This window comes from Equus quagga, chromosome 2 (assembly GCF_021613505.1).
Source record: "Equus quagga isolate Etosha38 chromosome 2, UCLA_HA_Equagga_1.0, whole genome shotgun sequence".
NCBI lineage: Eukaryota > Metazoa > Chordata > Mammalia > Perissodactyla > Equidae > Equus > Equus quagga.
Genome location: NC_060268.1, coordinates 105,664,976 through 105,681,801, shown reverse-complemented (window position 1 = coordinate 105,681,801; position 16,826 = coordinate 105,664,976). Strand labels below are relative to the sequence as shown.

The window sequence follows — 16,826 nt, the reverse complement described above, 5'->3', positions numbered from 1 at the left end:
GTGCGTGCAGCCTGCAAGTCCTGCTGCTTTCAGAGCAACCCCCTGGGAGGCTCTGCACCCAGGGCTGTCACAGCTCCAAACCATATTAGGCCTTCTCTGTGGGAGCTGCCCAGACAGCCAGTGACCCATTCTTGAGGACTGGGTCTGGATTTTGGAGCTGGGGGACATGACCTACTGGCAAGGCAAGCAGGCATACTTCAGCGGCTCTCCTCCCCTGGTCCCCCACCTCTCTGTGCACCCCACTGGGCTCCTGGCTCTCTTGTTGTTGGGCAAGCCCAGGATGTGGTTTTCTCCATGTTAGGGCCATCCAGTCTCCTTGGCTGTCTTTTCTTTTCCTTAATGTATCTTTGAAAAAGTTTTATTGTAGCTAAATATATGTAACATAAAATGAGCCTTAAAATACTAAGTATACAGTTCTGTGGCATCAGATACATTCATATTGGTTTGCAACCATCACCACCATCCATCCACAGAACTCTTTGATCTTGAAAAACATTGGCAGCTCCCCATTCCTTCTCCTCCAGCCCCTAGCAACCATTGTTCTCCTTTCTGTCTCTATGAATTTGCCTTCTTTAGGTCCCTCATGGAAATGGAATTATACAGTATTTGTCCTTTAGTGACTGGAGTATTTCATACTACATTTCGTTTATCCATTCATCTGTTGATGGACCTTTGGGTTATTTCTACCTCTTGGCTATTGTGAATAATGCTGCTATGAACATGGGTATACAAGTATCTGTTCGAGTCCCTGCTTTCAATTCTTTTGGGGTATACCCAGAAGAGGAATTGCTGCATCGTATGGTAACTCTATGTTTGTCTTCTTGAGGAACCGCCATACTGTTTTCCAACAGTGGCTGTACCATTTTACATTCCCACCAGCGGTGCACAAGGATTCCAGTTTCTCTGCATCCTCACCAACTCTTGTTTTCTTTTTCCTTTTTGGATAACAGCGATCCTAGTGGGTGTGAGATGGTGTCTGTCTTTTTGTGGCTTTAATTTGCATGTCTCTAATGATTAGTGATGTTGAGCATCTCCTCATGTGCTTGTTAGCTGTTTGTATATCTTCCTTGGAGAAATGTCTGTTCAAATCCCTTGCCCAATTTTAATTGGGGTGTTTTTTTGTTGTTGAGCTGTGGTCATCCTCTGGGTGTTTCCTGGAATGGGGTTCCAGGTGCTTCCACGCCTCTGTCAGCAGATGACCTCATCAGTTGTCCTCCTGAAGAAAGGGAGCCCTGTCATGGGTACTCCCTCCACCTTCCGTCAGCTCCATGTCAACCTTCCAGCCTGTCCTCTCCTTCAGGTTTCCCAGCATCTGAAGCAGCATTTTTGGCCCCTCCCTTTCCTGCCTCCTCTAGTGCGTGCCCCATCTCTCCTCTTTGTTTTGTATCTCTAATCTTCCTGCCCATCGGCTCCTTCTTACAGAGCTGCTCAGCTTGCCTCTGTCCTTGTCTAGGGCTCTTTCTCTGATACTCTGCAGTTGGGTCTTCCTCTGATGGAAGCGTTTATATAAAGAATGTGAGAGTCTTAATTGTAAAAAGAAGCAGGGAAATGTTTGTGTGGGGGTTGGAGAGAGAGGATGAAATCCTCTGAAAGAATAGACTTCTGTGCACAGAGCAGAGTGAAATACCACCACATTTAAGAAACTAGTAGGAACCCAGGATGTCCCTGGATTAGGGAAAATCACTCCAGAACCTTCCACATAACCTGAAAGAAGTACTTTACATCCTTTCCCCATATTTGTCATTCTTTCAACTTTGCAACTTCTTTTTGTTTTGTCTGTGCGTGTGAGTTTTACATTAGAAGGACTGTCTCTGTAACTTGTTCTCTCATCCATGATGACTAAATTTAAACATGCCTGTCATTCAGAAATAGAAATGATACATTTTTCTCCTTTTGTCTGTAGGTAGGGTCTGTCAGCTGCTCACAGACATGCCTGGGGTTGGACAGGGGCAAGTGTTGGATTCTGGCAGAGTGCAGCTTGCGTCGAATTTTATTTAATTTTCTGGTTCCAAGCTCTGAGGCAAATTGAGGTCAGGGAGCCTCTGAGACGGAAGCAGGCTGTTTCATTTGGGTCATTTTAAATGAGATGCTGTTTTTAGATTATGCGTAACTAAAAAAACCCTCATGCCTTACTTTGGTGTTTTTGTCCCTTCCACAGGTCAGCTCAAGTAATGTCGTCTTGAAGACAGGATTTGATTTTCTGGACAATTGGTAAAATGGGTTAGACAAAAAAAAAAAATAAAACCAAGAACCCCAAGATGTTTTCCAAAGTGGCGTGGCGGAGGAGGATGAAAAGGGCAGCATTTTCTGTGTCTTTTCCCGGTTTCTGTACATTCTTTTCTTAACCATTTGGAAACTGGTAAATATTTTCTTGTTCAGATTTCCAGTTTTTTCCCTTTTTGGTAAGACCAGATATATATGCTATTTTCAATGATTTGATAACAGAAGTTTTACATTTGGAATTTTTAAAGACTGTTAGGAATTCAGTAAATCTTATAAATAAAACTTCTGTTCCAGCGCCACCCAATTCCGCCCCCACCCCCCAGAGAAAGAGTTTCCTCAGCCATGTCACAAAAATCATAAAAGTGATTTCCATCTTTCTCCTTCCTCGCCTCCCTTTTTAAAATGTATGGAGTCACTTTGATGGGTGACTGTTAGTGATGTCCTTAGCAGTAATGACATCAGCGCGCTGGCTGTGACCATGGAAGGATTTGCCCCCCATGACTTTTTGCCCGATGCTCCTCGCTGTCCAGGGCTTCCCTTGCTGATGCCACATTTCTTGCATCATGTGCCGCCCTCCACCCTTGTGTCATTTCCAGGAAACTGACTGTTGACACATGGCAGAGGTCGTCTTTAAGCTGCCCTGAAACTTATTCAAACTCTTCATCATTCTTTAAGAAGAGCTGCATGTTTAGAAGTTTTGTATTAACTTTCATTATTTTGTATCTAGATTTAGCGATTGTAGGGCTACCACTTTTCTTGGGTTTGTACTTGTTTGCTTTTGGAAGTTCCTTGTTACTTACGTCAGGGGTTGGGTATTCCCTGCCCTGGGCCTCTGCAGGGGTAAAGGCAGATGGCAGATTTGCTGGAGGACAGGGGTCTTCTCCTTAGGTGTGTTAGAGCCTTCTGGCATGAGACTGGCAGGGGCAGTGGACGTCCCTCATCCCAAGGACTGGTCAAACTGTGTCACAATGGACCCTCCCCCAACCCTGAACGTCAGCAGAAGTGGAAGTGTTGCATTTCTGCATCGCCCCAGCAGCGCCTCCTGGAGACTTTGGTGATCATAGCAGCAGCGTCTCCTGGAGCTGGACTTCACTGCCCACTGCTGCTCCAGTGGAGGCGGCTCCGAGGCTGCCCGGGGGAGCGAGGTGGCCCCTGCCCCAGATGGGATGGGGCAGGGCGGGGTGGGGAGGAGTGTGAGCCTTACCCTGCGAAGCCTCTGCCCTGACCGATGGCCCCTGAGCTGCGTGAGCCTGCAGGACGTGCCCAAACGTGATCCACACATTGCCTCTCACTGTGTTCTCCTCACCTGAAGCCTTAATCCCTGCCAGCCCTGCCAGTGAGCATCTGGTTTCAATATCAACGTGTGTCTTTTGCAAAATGCCTTTCTGTTTCACAGGACCTTCTGAAATGATTTCCAGAATATTTTATCTGGCTCCAAGGTAAAGCACATGGCAACTTTTTTTTTTTTTTCCCCAGGCAAGTTTCTGCCAGAGCTGTGGCTTAGCCAACTTTGGGTTTGGTTTCTGCCAGTTGCGTTATGTCCCCAAGCTTCCTTTGGCCCCTTGGAGTCTGGGCTTCGACCTTCTTCCTTTGGTTACTGATCGTATTGTGGCAAATACAGATTCTTTCTGTACCGTTTAAGTACAGTTGAAACATGCAAGGGGAAAAAGGTTTCTAGCATGGTGGTGAGGGGAAAGGAGCCGAAATCCCAGCTGGAACAGCACGGCAGGGTGCGGCCCCTTCCATCAGCCGCTGAGCCTCACAGCTGGTCTTACTGCCTGCCTCCACCGGCGGCCTCGAGGGCACAGGGCTGTTTTAGAACCCTTGCTTGAAAGCGGGATCCCCAAAAAAAAAGAAATGTGCAGACGTGAGTGTGCATTCCTTGGTGTTGGTGTAGCAGGGAGGGAAGATCTGTGGCCTGGGCCAGGTAGCCCGAGGTGATCTCTCTGTTCTTTGGGGAGACAATTCTGATTTCTTTCCCACTTTCTCATAAAGCCCAATAATACCTGCAAGTTCTCCGGGAGCTGGGGAGATGGAGGGATTGTTCAAAGATTATGCCTCCTTTAGTACTCTGTGGGGTACCCAGCCATGTTTATTAGTTATCTTTTTTTTTTTTAAGATTTTATTTTTCCTTTTTCTCCCCAAAGCCCCCTGGTACATGGTTGTGTATTTTTAGTTGTGGGTCCTTCTAGTTGTGGCATGTGGGACGCCGCCTCAGCATGGCTTGATGAGCGGTGCCATGTCTGCACCCAGGATCCGAACCGGTGCATGCGAACTTAACCACTCGGCCACAGAGCCAGTTCCTAGTTATCTTTTACAACAGCGTTTAAAATTTCCTATGGTACAGCCTCCTGAGATTAAATGTAAGATCGAAACTTGGCAAATCCTGGAGGGAGTCCTCAAGTCGTGTTGCTTTGCTCTGCTCTCGGAACTGGAAGAGTATGAGAGGGACAAGTGGAGGCTGGAGGACGCATGCTTGTGGGTCTCCATCCTGCCTGACCCCAGATCCTCCTCTTAACCTGGGCCGTCTACGCAAAGATGGTTCCTTCCCTGGCTCCTGGGAATCGATGTTTGGTGTGTCCAAGTAAGGGAAAACGAAGCTCTGGTGTTTGCCACCCTTTTTTCCCCATGTATCAGGATGGAGTTTCTAAAACCAGGAGTTTATATTTATTATTTTTAAAAATGCACACTTTTTAGCTGAAGCCTATGTGTGGTTTTGGATCTCCGCCGCTCTCCTCTGCACCTGGCATTCAGCTCAAGGATTCAGTGTCTTGCTTTGGGTGACTATATTTTGTAAAATCTTCCCCACAAAGTCAGAAGCCAGTCTCGGGTCTTTCCCCTGGGGATCCCTCCCCCACCCTCGGGGTTTGGGAGTGCTTCCTGCTTTGGGAACAGCGGGGGTCTGTCACAGCCCATGCTGCACCCCACGTGGATGTCAGGGCGGCCTCCCTTTCTTTGTCTCTCCCTTTCTTTGATACACGTTTTCAAAAGTGAGAATTCTTACTGACTACTTGTAACTTGGTTGTATTTTATATTAATAGCCTTTAATAAAGCCATTTAAAATATGCTAAAATGTGTCTAGTTTAGCCTCTACTGGAGTCAGGAAGCCTATTAAAATGATTGTTGTTGAACGCGGAAGAGAAAAAAAGATTCATACCAGCCAAAGCCAGCTTGAAACCTCTTCCAAAAGCCCACTTTGCACAGTCCTGACTCTGGCCCCCTGCAGGTTTGTGGGAAGCAGTGACCACGATGCACAGGCCCCCAGCAGAGGGACGGGCTGCCTTCTGGAGGACTCCTCTGCAGCACTCCGGTGGCCTGGAAGCCACAGCAAGTCTATCCAAAGACAAGCTTATAACATCAAGTGACTGGCTCAGAAGAGCAGATGCCATCTCCTGGAAAACTTTCGCCTTGAATCTGGTTGGAGCTGGTTTTCTTTGGAGGAATAACGAAGTTAAGCATAGCCAGTCAGTCTCATTCCATACATTCCTGTGTAGGTGGTTAGTTACCAACTATAGACCGAAGAGAATTTTTAGATCTCAATTTTCCACATCAAATAAGCTTTTAAAACTAATGCCCCTCAGGAAAATGGTGATTTGGGTTGACAGACTTCTAACATCATCACGCAGGTGGGGCCTTGCTGCCTTGGGGACCAAAGATTTCTTTGATGTGCAAGTGATGGTACTTGCTGGCTTATTGGTAGATAGCAATTGTGATGACATTCGTGGGCCAGCAAGTGTTGGGTTATTACATTTACACATTATGAGAGGAGGCAAATAGCTCCCCAGCCTGTAGGTTTGGCAACTTTTATGGTAGCCCAGTATGTGGCACTAACATATTAAAAAAAAAAAAAGCATTTCTATTCAAGAAGGGGGCCATTCACCTAGATACTTCACAACCAGGAGGCAAGATGTTGAATCTGGGGAATAAGAATGCTCTCTGTTGTTGGGCGGGGTGTTCATAGGGCTTTTCTAGCAATTTCTTTGGTCTGATCCCATGCGCACATGCAATTTCCTAATGAATTTATCAGCTTTCCAGGTGCCTTGATACCAAGAGGGGAGCACCCTAAGAGGAAATCGGTAAATCTGAACCCCACCCAAACTCAGGCAGAAAACAAGTGAGCAATTCTGGATGTAAGGTCAACTTAAAAATTAAGAGCAGCAGTACCAACTAGAAACTTAAATAAAAAGATCCCAACTCGTAATGGCAATCAAAAGTATAAAACGTCCAGGAATCAACTTCCAACAAGTACACAAAGACCTCTCTAGAAGAAACTATAAAAAGAAAATAGAAGTTGTAGAAGAAGATCTGAATAATCCTGGGTGAGGTAACTTAATATTATTAAAATGTTAATTTTCCCCAAATCGTGTTATAAAGTTAGTGTAACCTCAACAAAAATTGCTGTCGGATATTTTGAGACATTTGACAAATTCTAAATTGGGAAAATAATAGTTCACTGAAGAATAAAGGAGGGCCTTGCTCTATCAGTTATGGAAACATGTTACAAGGCCATAGAAATGTGGTTGTGGGTATTAGTGCAAGGATAGGTGGTTCGATCAGTGAAACAGGATGCAGAGCTCAGGGACAGACCCTGCATAAAAGGGAACTTAATTTATAGTCAAAGTGATACCACATGGGAAGGAGGATTTACCACATGGAGAGAGAGAAACGTGGGTTCCTAGCCAACACTACACAGAAGGCGGGCTCCATATGGATCAAGACCAAATTATAAAAGACAAAAGTATAAAGCGAACAGAGGGACATATCTTGTGACGTAGGGCAAAAAAGGACTTCTTTAATAAAAGTTCAAAAGTAAAAACCAAAAAGCAAAATATCGATACATCTCATACATAAAAATTTAGAATTTCTATCAGTGAAGTACACTATGGATAGAGTTAATTAGCTGAAAGGATAGGAGAAGATATTTGCTACATCCATTCCGGTAAAGGACAAGTTTAAAAAATATATAGGGCACTTCTGCAGATCAACAAAGGAGGCCAGCAACCTCAACAGAGAATTGACATCAGAGAAAATCCTTAAAAACTGTCAAGCGTATGAAAAGTTGGTTACAATAATTGATAATCAGAAAAAAAAAAAGCTGGATAATGCCAAGTGTTGGTAGGGATGGGATGGAGCAGTGGTTCTCAACTGGGGGTGATTTTGCCCCCTGGGGACATTGGGTAGTATTGGCAGAGAGTTTTTATCATCACAATCGAGGGAGAGTATGTTGTTGGCATCTAGTCGGTGGAGGCCAGAGATACTGCCAGACATCCCACAGTGTGCAGAACAGCCCCTCACGACAAAGAATAATCCGGTCCAAAATGTCAATAGTGTCAAGGTCAAAAAATCCTGGGATAGAGGAATGGTACAGCCATTGTGTCAAGAGTAATGTGGTACTATTTTGCCAGACTAAGTGTAGAGATATATATATATATATATATATCTTGTGACTCCATAGTTCCCCTCCAGTATATATGTGGAAGGGATTCTCACACAGGCACTTCATGTGTACAGGGCTGTTTGTTGCAGTGCTGTGTTAGGAGTGGGAGGCAAGCTGAATGTCTATCAATGGGAAGATAGATAAAATCTGATGGACCCACACTATGGATTATCATCTAGCACTTAAAAGCAACAAATTAAGGGGCTGGCCTGGTGGCATAGTGGTTAAGTTCACACATTTTGCTTTGGCAGGCTGGGGTTCGCAGGTTTAGATCCCGGGCACAGACCTACACTTATCAAGCTATGCTGTGGCAGCATCCCATATACAAAGTAGAGGAAGATTGGCATGGATGTTAGCTCAGGGCCCATCTTTCTCACAAAGAAAAAAAAGCAACAAATTAGATGTACACATGGCAGCATGGATCGATCTGAACAAATATTTTACTTAGTGAAAAAAGGGAAGAAGCGAAATACAGAACAATGCAATTTGCATAAATTAAAAACATGCACATAAAACAAGACATATTTATCAATGGAATGATTGCTTATGGGAGGAGGAGAGGTGGAAATAAAAGTGGCAGGAAAAAAATAGAACAGATCTGGAATGGACCAATGGTGATCAAGTGCCAGTAGGAGCCTAGTTGCAAAGAAATCTGATATCTCTTGTGATCTCAGCCTGTTACTGCTCTCTCCCATCAGACAGGAGATTCATTTGTTTAGCTGGTGTGTTAGGTTGGAGGTGGCCCTTGGGCAACATTGGTTAGATATTTTGTGGCTTGGCTCTATTTGGTTGCAATTTCTGTGACTCAATAGTCACACATCAGCCCACATCTATAAGCCTACTGGATCAATCCAGGCACTTCTGTAACAGCAGATGGGCTGGCTGAGCAGGCTGGGAGGAGAGTGAGGGTAGGAATTGGTGACACCTGATGCCCTGTTCTTTGGGGACAGAAATCACACAGGCTGTGTGAGATTGGGCAGGACACTGTGCAGAGGAGATGATTTCATCAGTTGGCCAGTGCCTTTACCACAGCAACCTGAAGTTTACCCTAACTGAGGATTTGTCATGCAATAAAATCATAGACAATAATATGTGTGAGGACCTTTAAAAATTACTTAAAATTTTCTAACTACATTACAGAAAGTGTGGAAAACACAGTCTGCTGCTTTAACACAATACCAACATTTTGCAGCATTTACTGCTGATCTTTTATTGTGAAAATGTCCAGATCCAAGGGGAAAGCCTGTGTCACAAGGACAGTTCAGACTGGAAATGAGATCCAAATGCAAGTCTGGCAACCACATGGATGCTGGCAGTTCTCCTTGTGCCATGTGCTCCGTTTTCCTCCCTCCACCCCCTCACTTTGTCTCCACTGATTCATGCCAACATCTAGCCCCAGGATTGCAACAATATATATTTTCCTTCGTAGCTCTTACTATGTTGCAGCTGGTGCTAGGCACTGGCAACTCAGTAGGATGTAATACAGACGTAGTTGCTACCCTCAGCCAGCTTCCATTCTAGTGGAGGAGACAGACTGAACATATGACCACACGAACAATTTTATAGTTGAAAATTGTTAAAAGTAAACAAGTTTTCTGCTTCTGGTCATGATAGAGTAATTGGGATTAGACTTACCCTCGTTATAAACAACTAGAAAATTGGAGAAAATATATGAAACAATGATTTATAGACTTTGGACAACAAACAATGCGGGACTGTGATCCAAGAGAAGAGAAACAAATGAAGTAAGCCTTATGATTTTCCTGGCTTTCTGACTTGAGGCATTTTCTAAACTTTGTTGCAGGAAGACTCGCTGAGCTGAGGGGAACGAGTTTGGGAAGGAGAAGATAGATGGAATTTGCGGGAGGGAACTGTGCAGAGAAAGAGCTTCAGAAATATGCATGGGATTCCCCTCGAGTATGTTGGAGGCAATTTCTGGACTGCAGCACAGGGAGAGGGAAATAGAGCCTGGCAAGCTTGCTGAGGTGAGAATAATTTGGAGTTGGGGAGGCAAAGGGGGCTAGAATTGAAAGGGCAGAGTTCTAGAGAGGAAGATCTCTAGAAATCTGCATAGGAATCCCCTTAAGTCTTTGGCTCAAGCCAATCTGTACATGCGTAGGATGAAACTCTAATGGGTTGGGCAAGAACGACTTCCAAGCAAATAGCAGTTATCAGGAAGTTGTAAGATAAACAGTTCCCAGAGTTCACACAAGGGCAGGAGTCATTCAAGTTCCCATCCAGCCAGAATGCAGACCATGTTGAATATGTGGGGGTTCTCATGAGAGATCCTAGAAGGGCCATGCAGTAGGAGTGGGGCTAAATTAACCTTAGAATAAAGAATACTTTAGCACTGCCCTAAAAGAGTTTCAAAACAAGGCATGAAAGGGTCAAACCAATTCACAAATAACAGATGCCTGCCAGAATATGTCCAACACTCTTTATAGGAATATTACAAAATAAAATTCACAATGTCCAGCAAACAATCAAAAATTATTAGACATACAAATAGGCAGGAAAATGTGACTCATAAGTAGAAAAATTAGTCCATAGATGAACCCAGAAATGACAGAAATGAAGGAATTAGCAGACAGGTTGGTAAAACAGTTATTATAAATATGATCTATATGTTCAAGGATGTAAAGTAAAACGTGAAGAAGAGAGATATGGAACTTAGAGATATGAAACAATATCTGAAATAAAAATTTCAGTGGAGTAGATTAAAATTAGATGATACACTGCAGACAAAAGTGAATGTGAAGATAGCAGTAGAATCTATCCAAAATGAAGCAAAAAGATTGGGAAAAAAAATGAACAGAGTTTCAGTGTCATATGGGAAAATATTAAGTGAGCTGATATATGAATAATCAAAGTCCCAGAAGGAGAAGAGAGAGAGATGAAAAAAAAATATTTGAAGAAATAATGGCCAAATTTTCTCAAATTCAACAAAAACTATAAGCCCACAGATTCAAAAAGTTCAATGAATCCCAAGTAGGATAAACACACACACACACATATGCCAAAGCATGCTACAAATGGCTAAAAGTCAATAATAAAGAGAAATTCTGTGAAAACAGCCAGAGGGAAAATAGATATATTGAGTATGGGGGGGGCGTGGGGGCAGCGGAGGGGAGAATTACTACAGACTTCTCATCTCAAAATATGCAAGCTTGAAGTAAATGGAACAACATCTTGAAGTGAGGAAAAGAAAAATAGAACTATCAACCTAGAATTTAATATTCAATTAAAAAAATCCTTCAAAACTGAAGGAAAAATAAAAACTTTATATATATACAAAATCTGGGAAAATTTGTCTCCAGCTGACCTGCATTACCAGAAATGTTGGCTAATTCAGGATAAATCTCCCTATCTTATGGTCAGCTGATTAGCAGCCTTAACTCCATCTGCAACTTTAATTCCCCTCTATCCTGTAACATAGTCATAGATTCAAAGGACCAAGATGGGACACGTTGAGGGTGGTCTGTCTGTCTACCACAGGACATGATTTTAATTACCTGGTAAGATCACCAAAATTTCCCTGAGGAAGGGACATTTCAACCAGGAGAGTATTCAGAAAACCATTGCAATTAATAGTTCAGGCAAGAGGTAGTGATGACTTGGCCCAGATGGGCAGCAATGGAGATGGAGAGAAGATGATTTAGGGGACACTTGGGAAGCAGCTCGACAGAGTGGGTTCCCACTCCAGGAAGATGGGATCTTTTATCCTGACACAAGCACAGATGAGGGGGCAGTTTTGATTGGGAAGAGATAATGTTTGTATTAAAGGCGAGCTGATCCTCCAAGAGTCAAGGCCAGGCAAAAATAGGAAAAAATTGGGGTCGTTTCATCAGTCACAGAGCCCAGCCTGGGTGTCAATGTCAGGTTTAATCCTATACATTGTTTACCTCTCAAACAAACTCACTTGATGGATTGTTTGCAAAGGCAGCCCCCAGCAATTCCTCCCATCCCTGATCACACACATCACTCCTGCCAGCAAGAGGTGAGGTCCACTTCCCTTCCCTCTGGATCTGTACTGGCCCTGGGACTTGCTTTGACCCAAAGGATCTGGTGGAAGTTTCGTTGCATGACTTCTGAGCCTCAGCCTCAAGAAGCGAGGCAGCCTCCCTTCTTGTTCTCATGAAATGCTTCCACCTCTGTGCAGAGAGTGTGGTCTGGCCTACTGGAGGATGGGTGGCCATGTGGAAGAGAGCTCAGGGAACTCAGTCAACAGACCCAACCAGCCGCCTGTCCTGTGAGCAAGGACATTGGGATCAACCAGTCTCCTGCTTGCTAACCGCCTTAGTCAGCTCAGGCTGCTATAACAGATTACCATAGATTGGGTGGCATAAACAAAAACTTTTATTTCTCGCAGTCCTGGAGACTGGAAACCCAAGATCAGGGTGCCAGCATGCTTAGGTTCTGGTGAAGGCCATCTTTTCACTGTGTCCTCACATAGTGGACAGAGACAGGGCTAGCTCTCTTCCTCCTCTTACAAGGACACTAATCCCATCATGGGGGCTCCACTCTTATGACCTAATTATTTGCAAAATGTCCCACTTCCCAGTACCATTCTATTGGGAATTAGGGCTTCAGCACATGTGAATTTGGGGAGGACACAAACATGTAGTCCGTAACACCCACCGAGTGCAAACATGTAAAGAAGCTCAGCTGACAACACAAGGAACCAAGAGGAGCCATCCCAGCTGACTCCTGCACAGACACCAACCCACAGAATCATGAGCGAATAAATAGTTGCTGTTGTAAGCCCCTGAGTTTTGGGGGGGTTTGATGGACAGCAAGAGAACTGATATGCCTTTCCCACAGCACCCCCTCTCCAAAGGTCTACAATGGATTTCTGTTGTGAAGAGGGCAAAAAAGCAAAAAATAAAGAAAAAAGCCAAAGAAACCTTGCCCAACCAGATAAGGCTTTGTGGAGCAGAAGCGCTCAATGACTATTTGCACCGCGTTCTTCACTCAGTGATGTATGTAGACCCCATCTAACCAAGAGAATTGTCTAAGGCTGACGTGGTGGTCCAATGGGCAGCCCGTGGGCTTCTGAGGCAGACAGGATGATGTGAGGGGACTTCCTCACTTACCAGCTGTGTGATCTGGAACAAGTAACTTTTCTTCTCTAAGCCTCAGTTTCCTCCTCTGCAAAATGAGCCCAATCGTTGACACTTCACAGAGTTGTGAGGCTCTGTGAACACAGGTTTGCAAAGCTCCAGGCCTTGGTCGGTGATGGTTGTCAGCACTCCCCACTGGGCCCTCGAGGTAAGGGCGGGGAAGCTGGATAGGTATATAGTCATGCTGCTGAGTCATGGCCAAGTCTGGGCTGGGGTTGGGGGGCTGGGGTTGGGGGGCTGGGCTCCATCAGCAGTTTTTAACCTGTGATGTTTGAATTTTTAAAACTCTGAGGGGGTGCTTCAGAGAACACTTTGAAGAAGCTTGGTGGCTGGTCTCACCCCTTCAACTAGGGAGATCTGACTTGATCTCTTTTCTACGTTGAAGCTTGGTATCAAGTGGTTGTTGTGAAAAAGGTTCCAGTGAAAAAATCAAGGTTGGAGACCATAAGCGCTTGGGTCGCTTCAGCTTCTCAAGTTCTCTGAGCCTTGGGAACTCTCTAACCCCTCCAACCCAGCCTTCTTTAAACTCCTAGCTGCCCCGGACTAGAAACAGCTTTCCAGGAGGTATTTGTCCTGCTGTTGGATAGAGCTGAGCTGTCCCATAGAGTAGCCACTGGCCACATGTGGCCACTGAGCACTTGAAATGGGGCAAGTGCTAATTGAGGTGCGCTGGATGCTCCAGATACACACGGGAATTGAAGGCTTAGTATGAAAGAAGATGGTAAAATATTTTATTGATGATTTTGTTATATTGATTACATGTTGAAATAATGTTTGAGATATATAGGGTTAAATAAAATATAACATGAAAATCATTTCCACTTGTTTCTTTTTACGTCTTTAAATATGGTTACCAGAAAATTTTAAAATTTCTAAAGAGGACATACAAATGGAGAACAGGTACACGAAAAGATACTCGCAATCACTCACCATCAGGGCAATGCAAATCCAAACCACAATGAGATATCAACTCGCACCTGTCAGAATGGCTAACTTTAAAAAGACAAGAAATAACAAGGGTTGGCAAGGGTGTGGAGAAAAGGGAACCCTCGTGCACTGTTGGTGGGAGTGTAAATTGGTGAAGTCAATGTGGAAAGCAATGTGGAGGTTCCTAAAAAAATTAAAAATAGAGCTACCATATGATCCAGCAATTCCCCTTCTAGGTATTTATCTGAAGGAAACAAAATCACTATCCTTGAAAAAAATATCCGCACCCTCATGTTTATTGCAACATTATTTACAATAACCAAGACACGGAAACAACCAAGTGTCCATCAACAGACAAATGGATAAAGAAGATGTGGGATGTATCAAGGCGATATTATTCAGCCACAAAAAAAGAAAGAAATCTTGCCACTTGGGACAACATGGAAGGACCTTGAGGGCATTATGCTAAGTGAAATAAGTCAGATAAAGGCCAATATTGTTTGATCTCACCTATGTGTAGAATCGAAATAAAAGTGAAGTCAGAGATACAGAGAGCAGATTGGTTGTTGCCAGAGGCAGGAGGTGGGGATGGGCGAAATGAGTGAAGGTGGTCAAAAGGTACAAACTTCCAGTTATAAGATTAAAAAACATTACACCTGTGACTCACATTATATTTCTATTGGGCAGCACAGTATAGAGCTTCATCCTCTTCAGAGTATCTTCCCGTACATTCTTCCATTTGATTGTACAACGGCTCTGTGCTAGGCCTGAGGGATGTACTGGACGCCAAGTCACCTGGACAGAAGGCTGAGACCTCGTCTTGCTTATGATCCCCGTGACTTTGATCAAGTCTGTCTCCTTCTCTGTAAGATAGGTTTAAGAATCGCTTCCCTAGCACACCCCACATGGTCCTTGCGAAGCTCAGACCAGACAGTGTGCAACACTCTCAAGCGTAGAGTGGGTGTCATTCTCCTTATCACGAGGATGAGAAAGCCCAGGCCCAGGAAGTGAAATGGCTTTTCCATGCTGGGCCCAAGACGTGTCCTCGCTGGGCCGCGTTCTTTCCTCTCTCTTGCAGGGAGTCCACCGCTAACCTCAAGGCCACACGCTCCCTCCCAACCTGCTGCTCCAGTGAATTGTCAGATTAATGTGACAGGAGATGGCCCCTGCAAAGGGTAGGTTTGCCTTTTGGCCCACCCTAATCTTCCAGCCAGGAAAATAAACAAAACCGACCTCCAAGAATTGTCCAAAATGGGCCCTGGGTCAAGCAGCTTTATTTATGCAGCAGCTTTTCTTGCAAATAACTACTGTGTTTTGAATCTTTACCAGGCCACTTTTTATAAAGACTCCTACATCCCCCGAGGAAGATGGTGACCATCATTCTCTCTGTTTTCCAGTTGAAGAAATAGAAGAACATAGAGGTTGAGTGTTCTGTGCAAAGGCATCCAAACAAACAACAGCAGAGCCAAGAGCAGCGCCCGGGGGCTCAGGGGTCAAGGGGGGTGAGGCCAAGAGGAGGGCTGCACGTGCGAGGCAGAGGCAGGGAGCTGGCCAAGGGCAGCCTGTTGGGAGGGGTGACGAGAACCGGCTGCTTCACAGATGAGTGGCCATGACATTTGTATTCCCTGAATGAACTGTTTCTTAAACACAGACAGGTTGGACACATTCTCTGTTTTGGAGAAGAGTCGGTGGTCCCTTTTCTGGGTGAGATCGCTTCAGGCCCCAACTTGGGCTGCTCTCAGCCTCCCCGACATCTGACTGGAGTGCCCACATCAGGGCCGGGAGGGGATCCTTCTGTGGGTTTGATCGTTCCTGGATAACAGGGTGGAGCAAACCAGGGAGCAGCCACATCCTCTAAAATGCAGCTTCTAAAAGCGTCCCTGGGTGCTCAGGGTTGGGTGGGGAAAATACGTGGAATCACGGGAGAGGCGATCAGCCTGGCGGACTGGAGGGTGCCTGGGCCCATGGCATCCTGAACGTTGGACTTGAACTCCAGCAACCTTGGGTATAGGATGTGCCCACTCCACACACTTCTGGAGCACAAGACTAATATCATTGGTGTCTCTGGCCTTTGGTTACCTGGGGGCCCTACTGGATACCACCTGTCATCTCAGCTTGAGGAGTGCCAGGTGAGTACAGATAGGCAGGTAGAGGGGTTCAGAATGGACTTTGGAGTCACACAGACTGAGAGTCCTTCCCAGCTGGTGGGTTACATTACCTCTTTCAAAAAGTGCTATGGACCTCACATGGTTGCTGAGGGGGCTGACGAGAAGCGCTGTTACCACCATGCCCGGCACGGGTAAACACTCTGCATGGCAGCTGTGATTTTAGAAGCAGTAGCATGACGACTCAGGGAGGCAACCGGAGGAGAAGGGGCAAAAGGAGGTGGCCCCTGCTCCTGGTGCCTAAAAAAACGTCTACAGGGTTAGCCATGTTCCTGTCCTCTGTCCTAGCTACCTGTTCCCTCAAGAAGGTATGATGCCATTTGGTGACTCTGTTCTCCGGGTTCCTCATCTGTAATATGGGTAAAATGACAGTTCTGTGAGGACCAAAGGAGTGAACATGTGAAGCATAGTCAACAGGGCCGGCACGTGGCCAATACTTACCACGCATTGTTATTCTAAGTGGACCTGTGTTGGCGCAGCCTGAAATTAACTCCCTCAAGCTTTTCCTCTCCCCTGAAATTTTGTGACATCTGCATTTGATAGCTTAGAAAATTGCTCACGGTTTCACCGTATCAATACTTATCTTCTGTGTCAAATGCAAACCGGGAACACTGTAGACGTTCAGCACCCTCCCCGCGCTCGGTTCCCAAGGTGCCCTTCCTTTCCTGTGGTCTGCTGTTCTTCGCTCAGCCGCCTGCCATCTTCCCTGAAACGCAGTTCTGGTGGGTGACTCGTGGAGTTATTTTCAAATTTTCTGGATTCAACTTTAGTAAGACTCGATGTGGGTAACGGTGCCTGCTTTCTATGGTCTTAATAATCGAGTCAGATTAAAAAGCAAATTCACCTTCTGGCTACCAGTTAAAACCATCCCTTGCCTGCATGTCTGCTAGACTATAAGCTCCCTGGGGGCAGGGACTCTATCAGTCTTGCACACCCTCCAGCCTCCAGAGCAGT

General features: G+C 45.2%; 1 protein-coding gene across 1 annotated transcript in view; it reads left to right on the top strand.

Moving 5' to 3' along the window:
* C2H1orf198 (chromosome 2 C1orf198 homolog) overlaps nt 1-5,296 on the top strand; it is a 33,571-nt gene extending 28,275 nt beyond the window's left edge. The window contains exon 4 of the mRNA XM_046654095.1: nt 2,159-5,296. Within this exon, the coding sequence (XP_046510051.1) occupies nt 2,159-2,215 (57 nt within the window). The 3' untranslated portion in view covers nt 2,216-5,296. The remainder of the gene's footprint in view (nt 1-2,158) is intronic.
* Nucleotides 5,297-16,826: the final 11,530 nt, after the last annotated feature.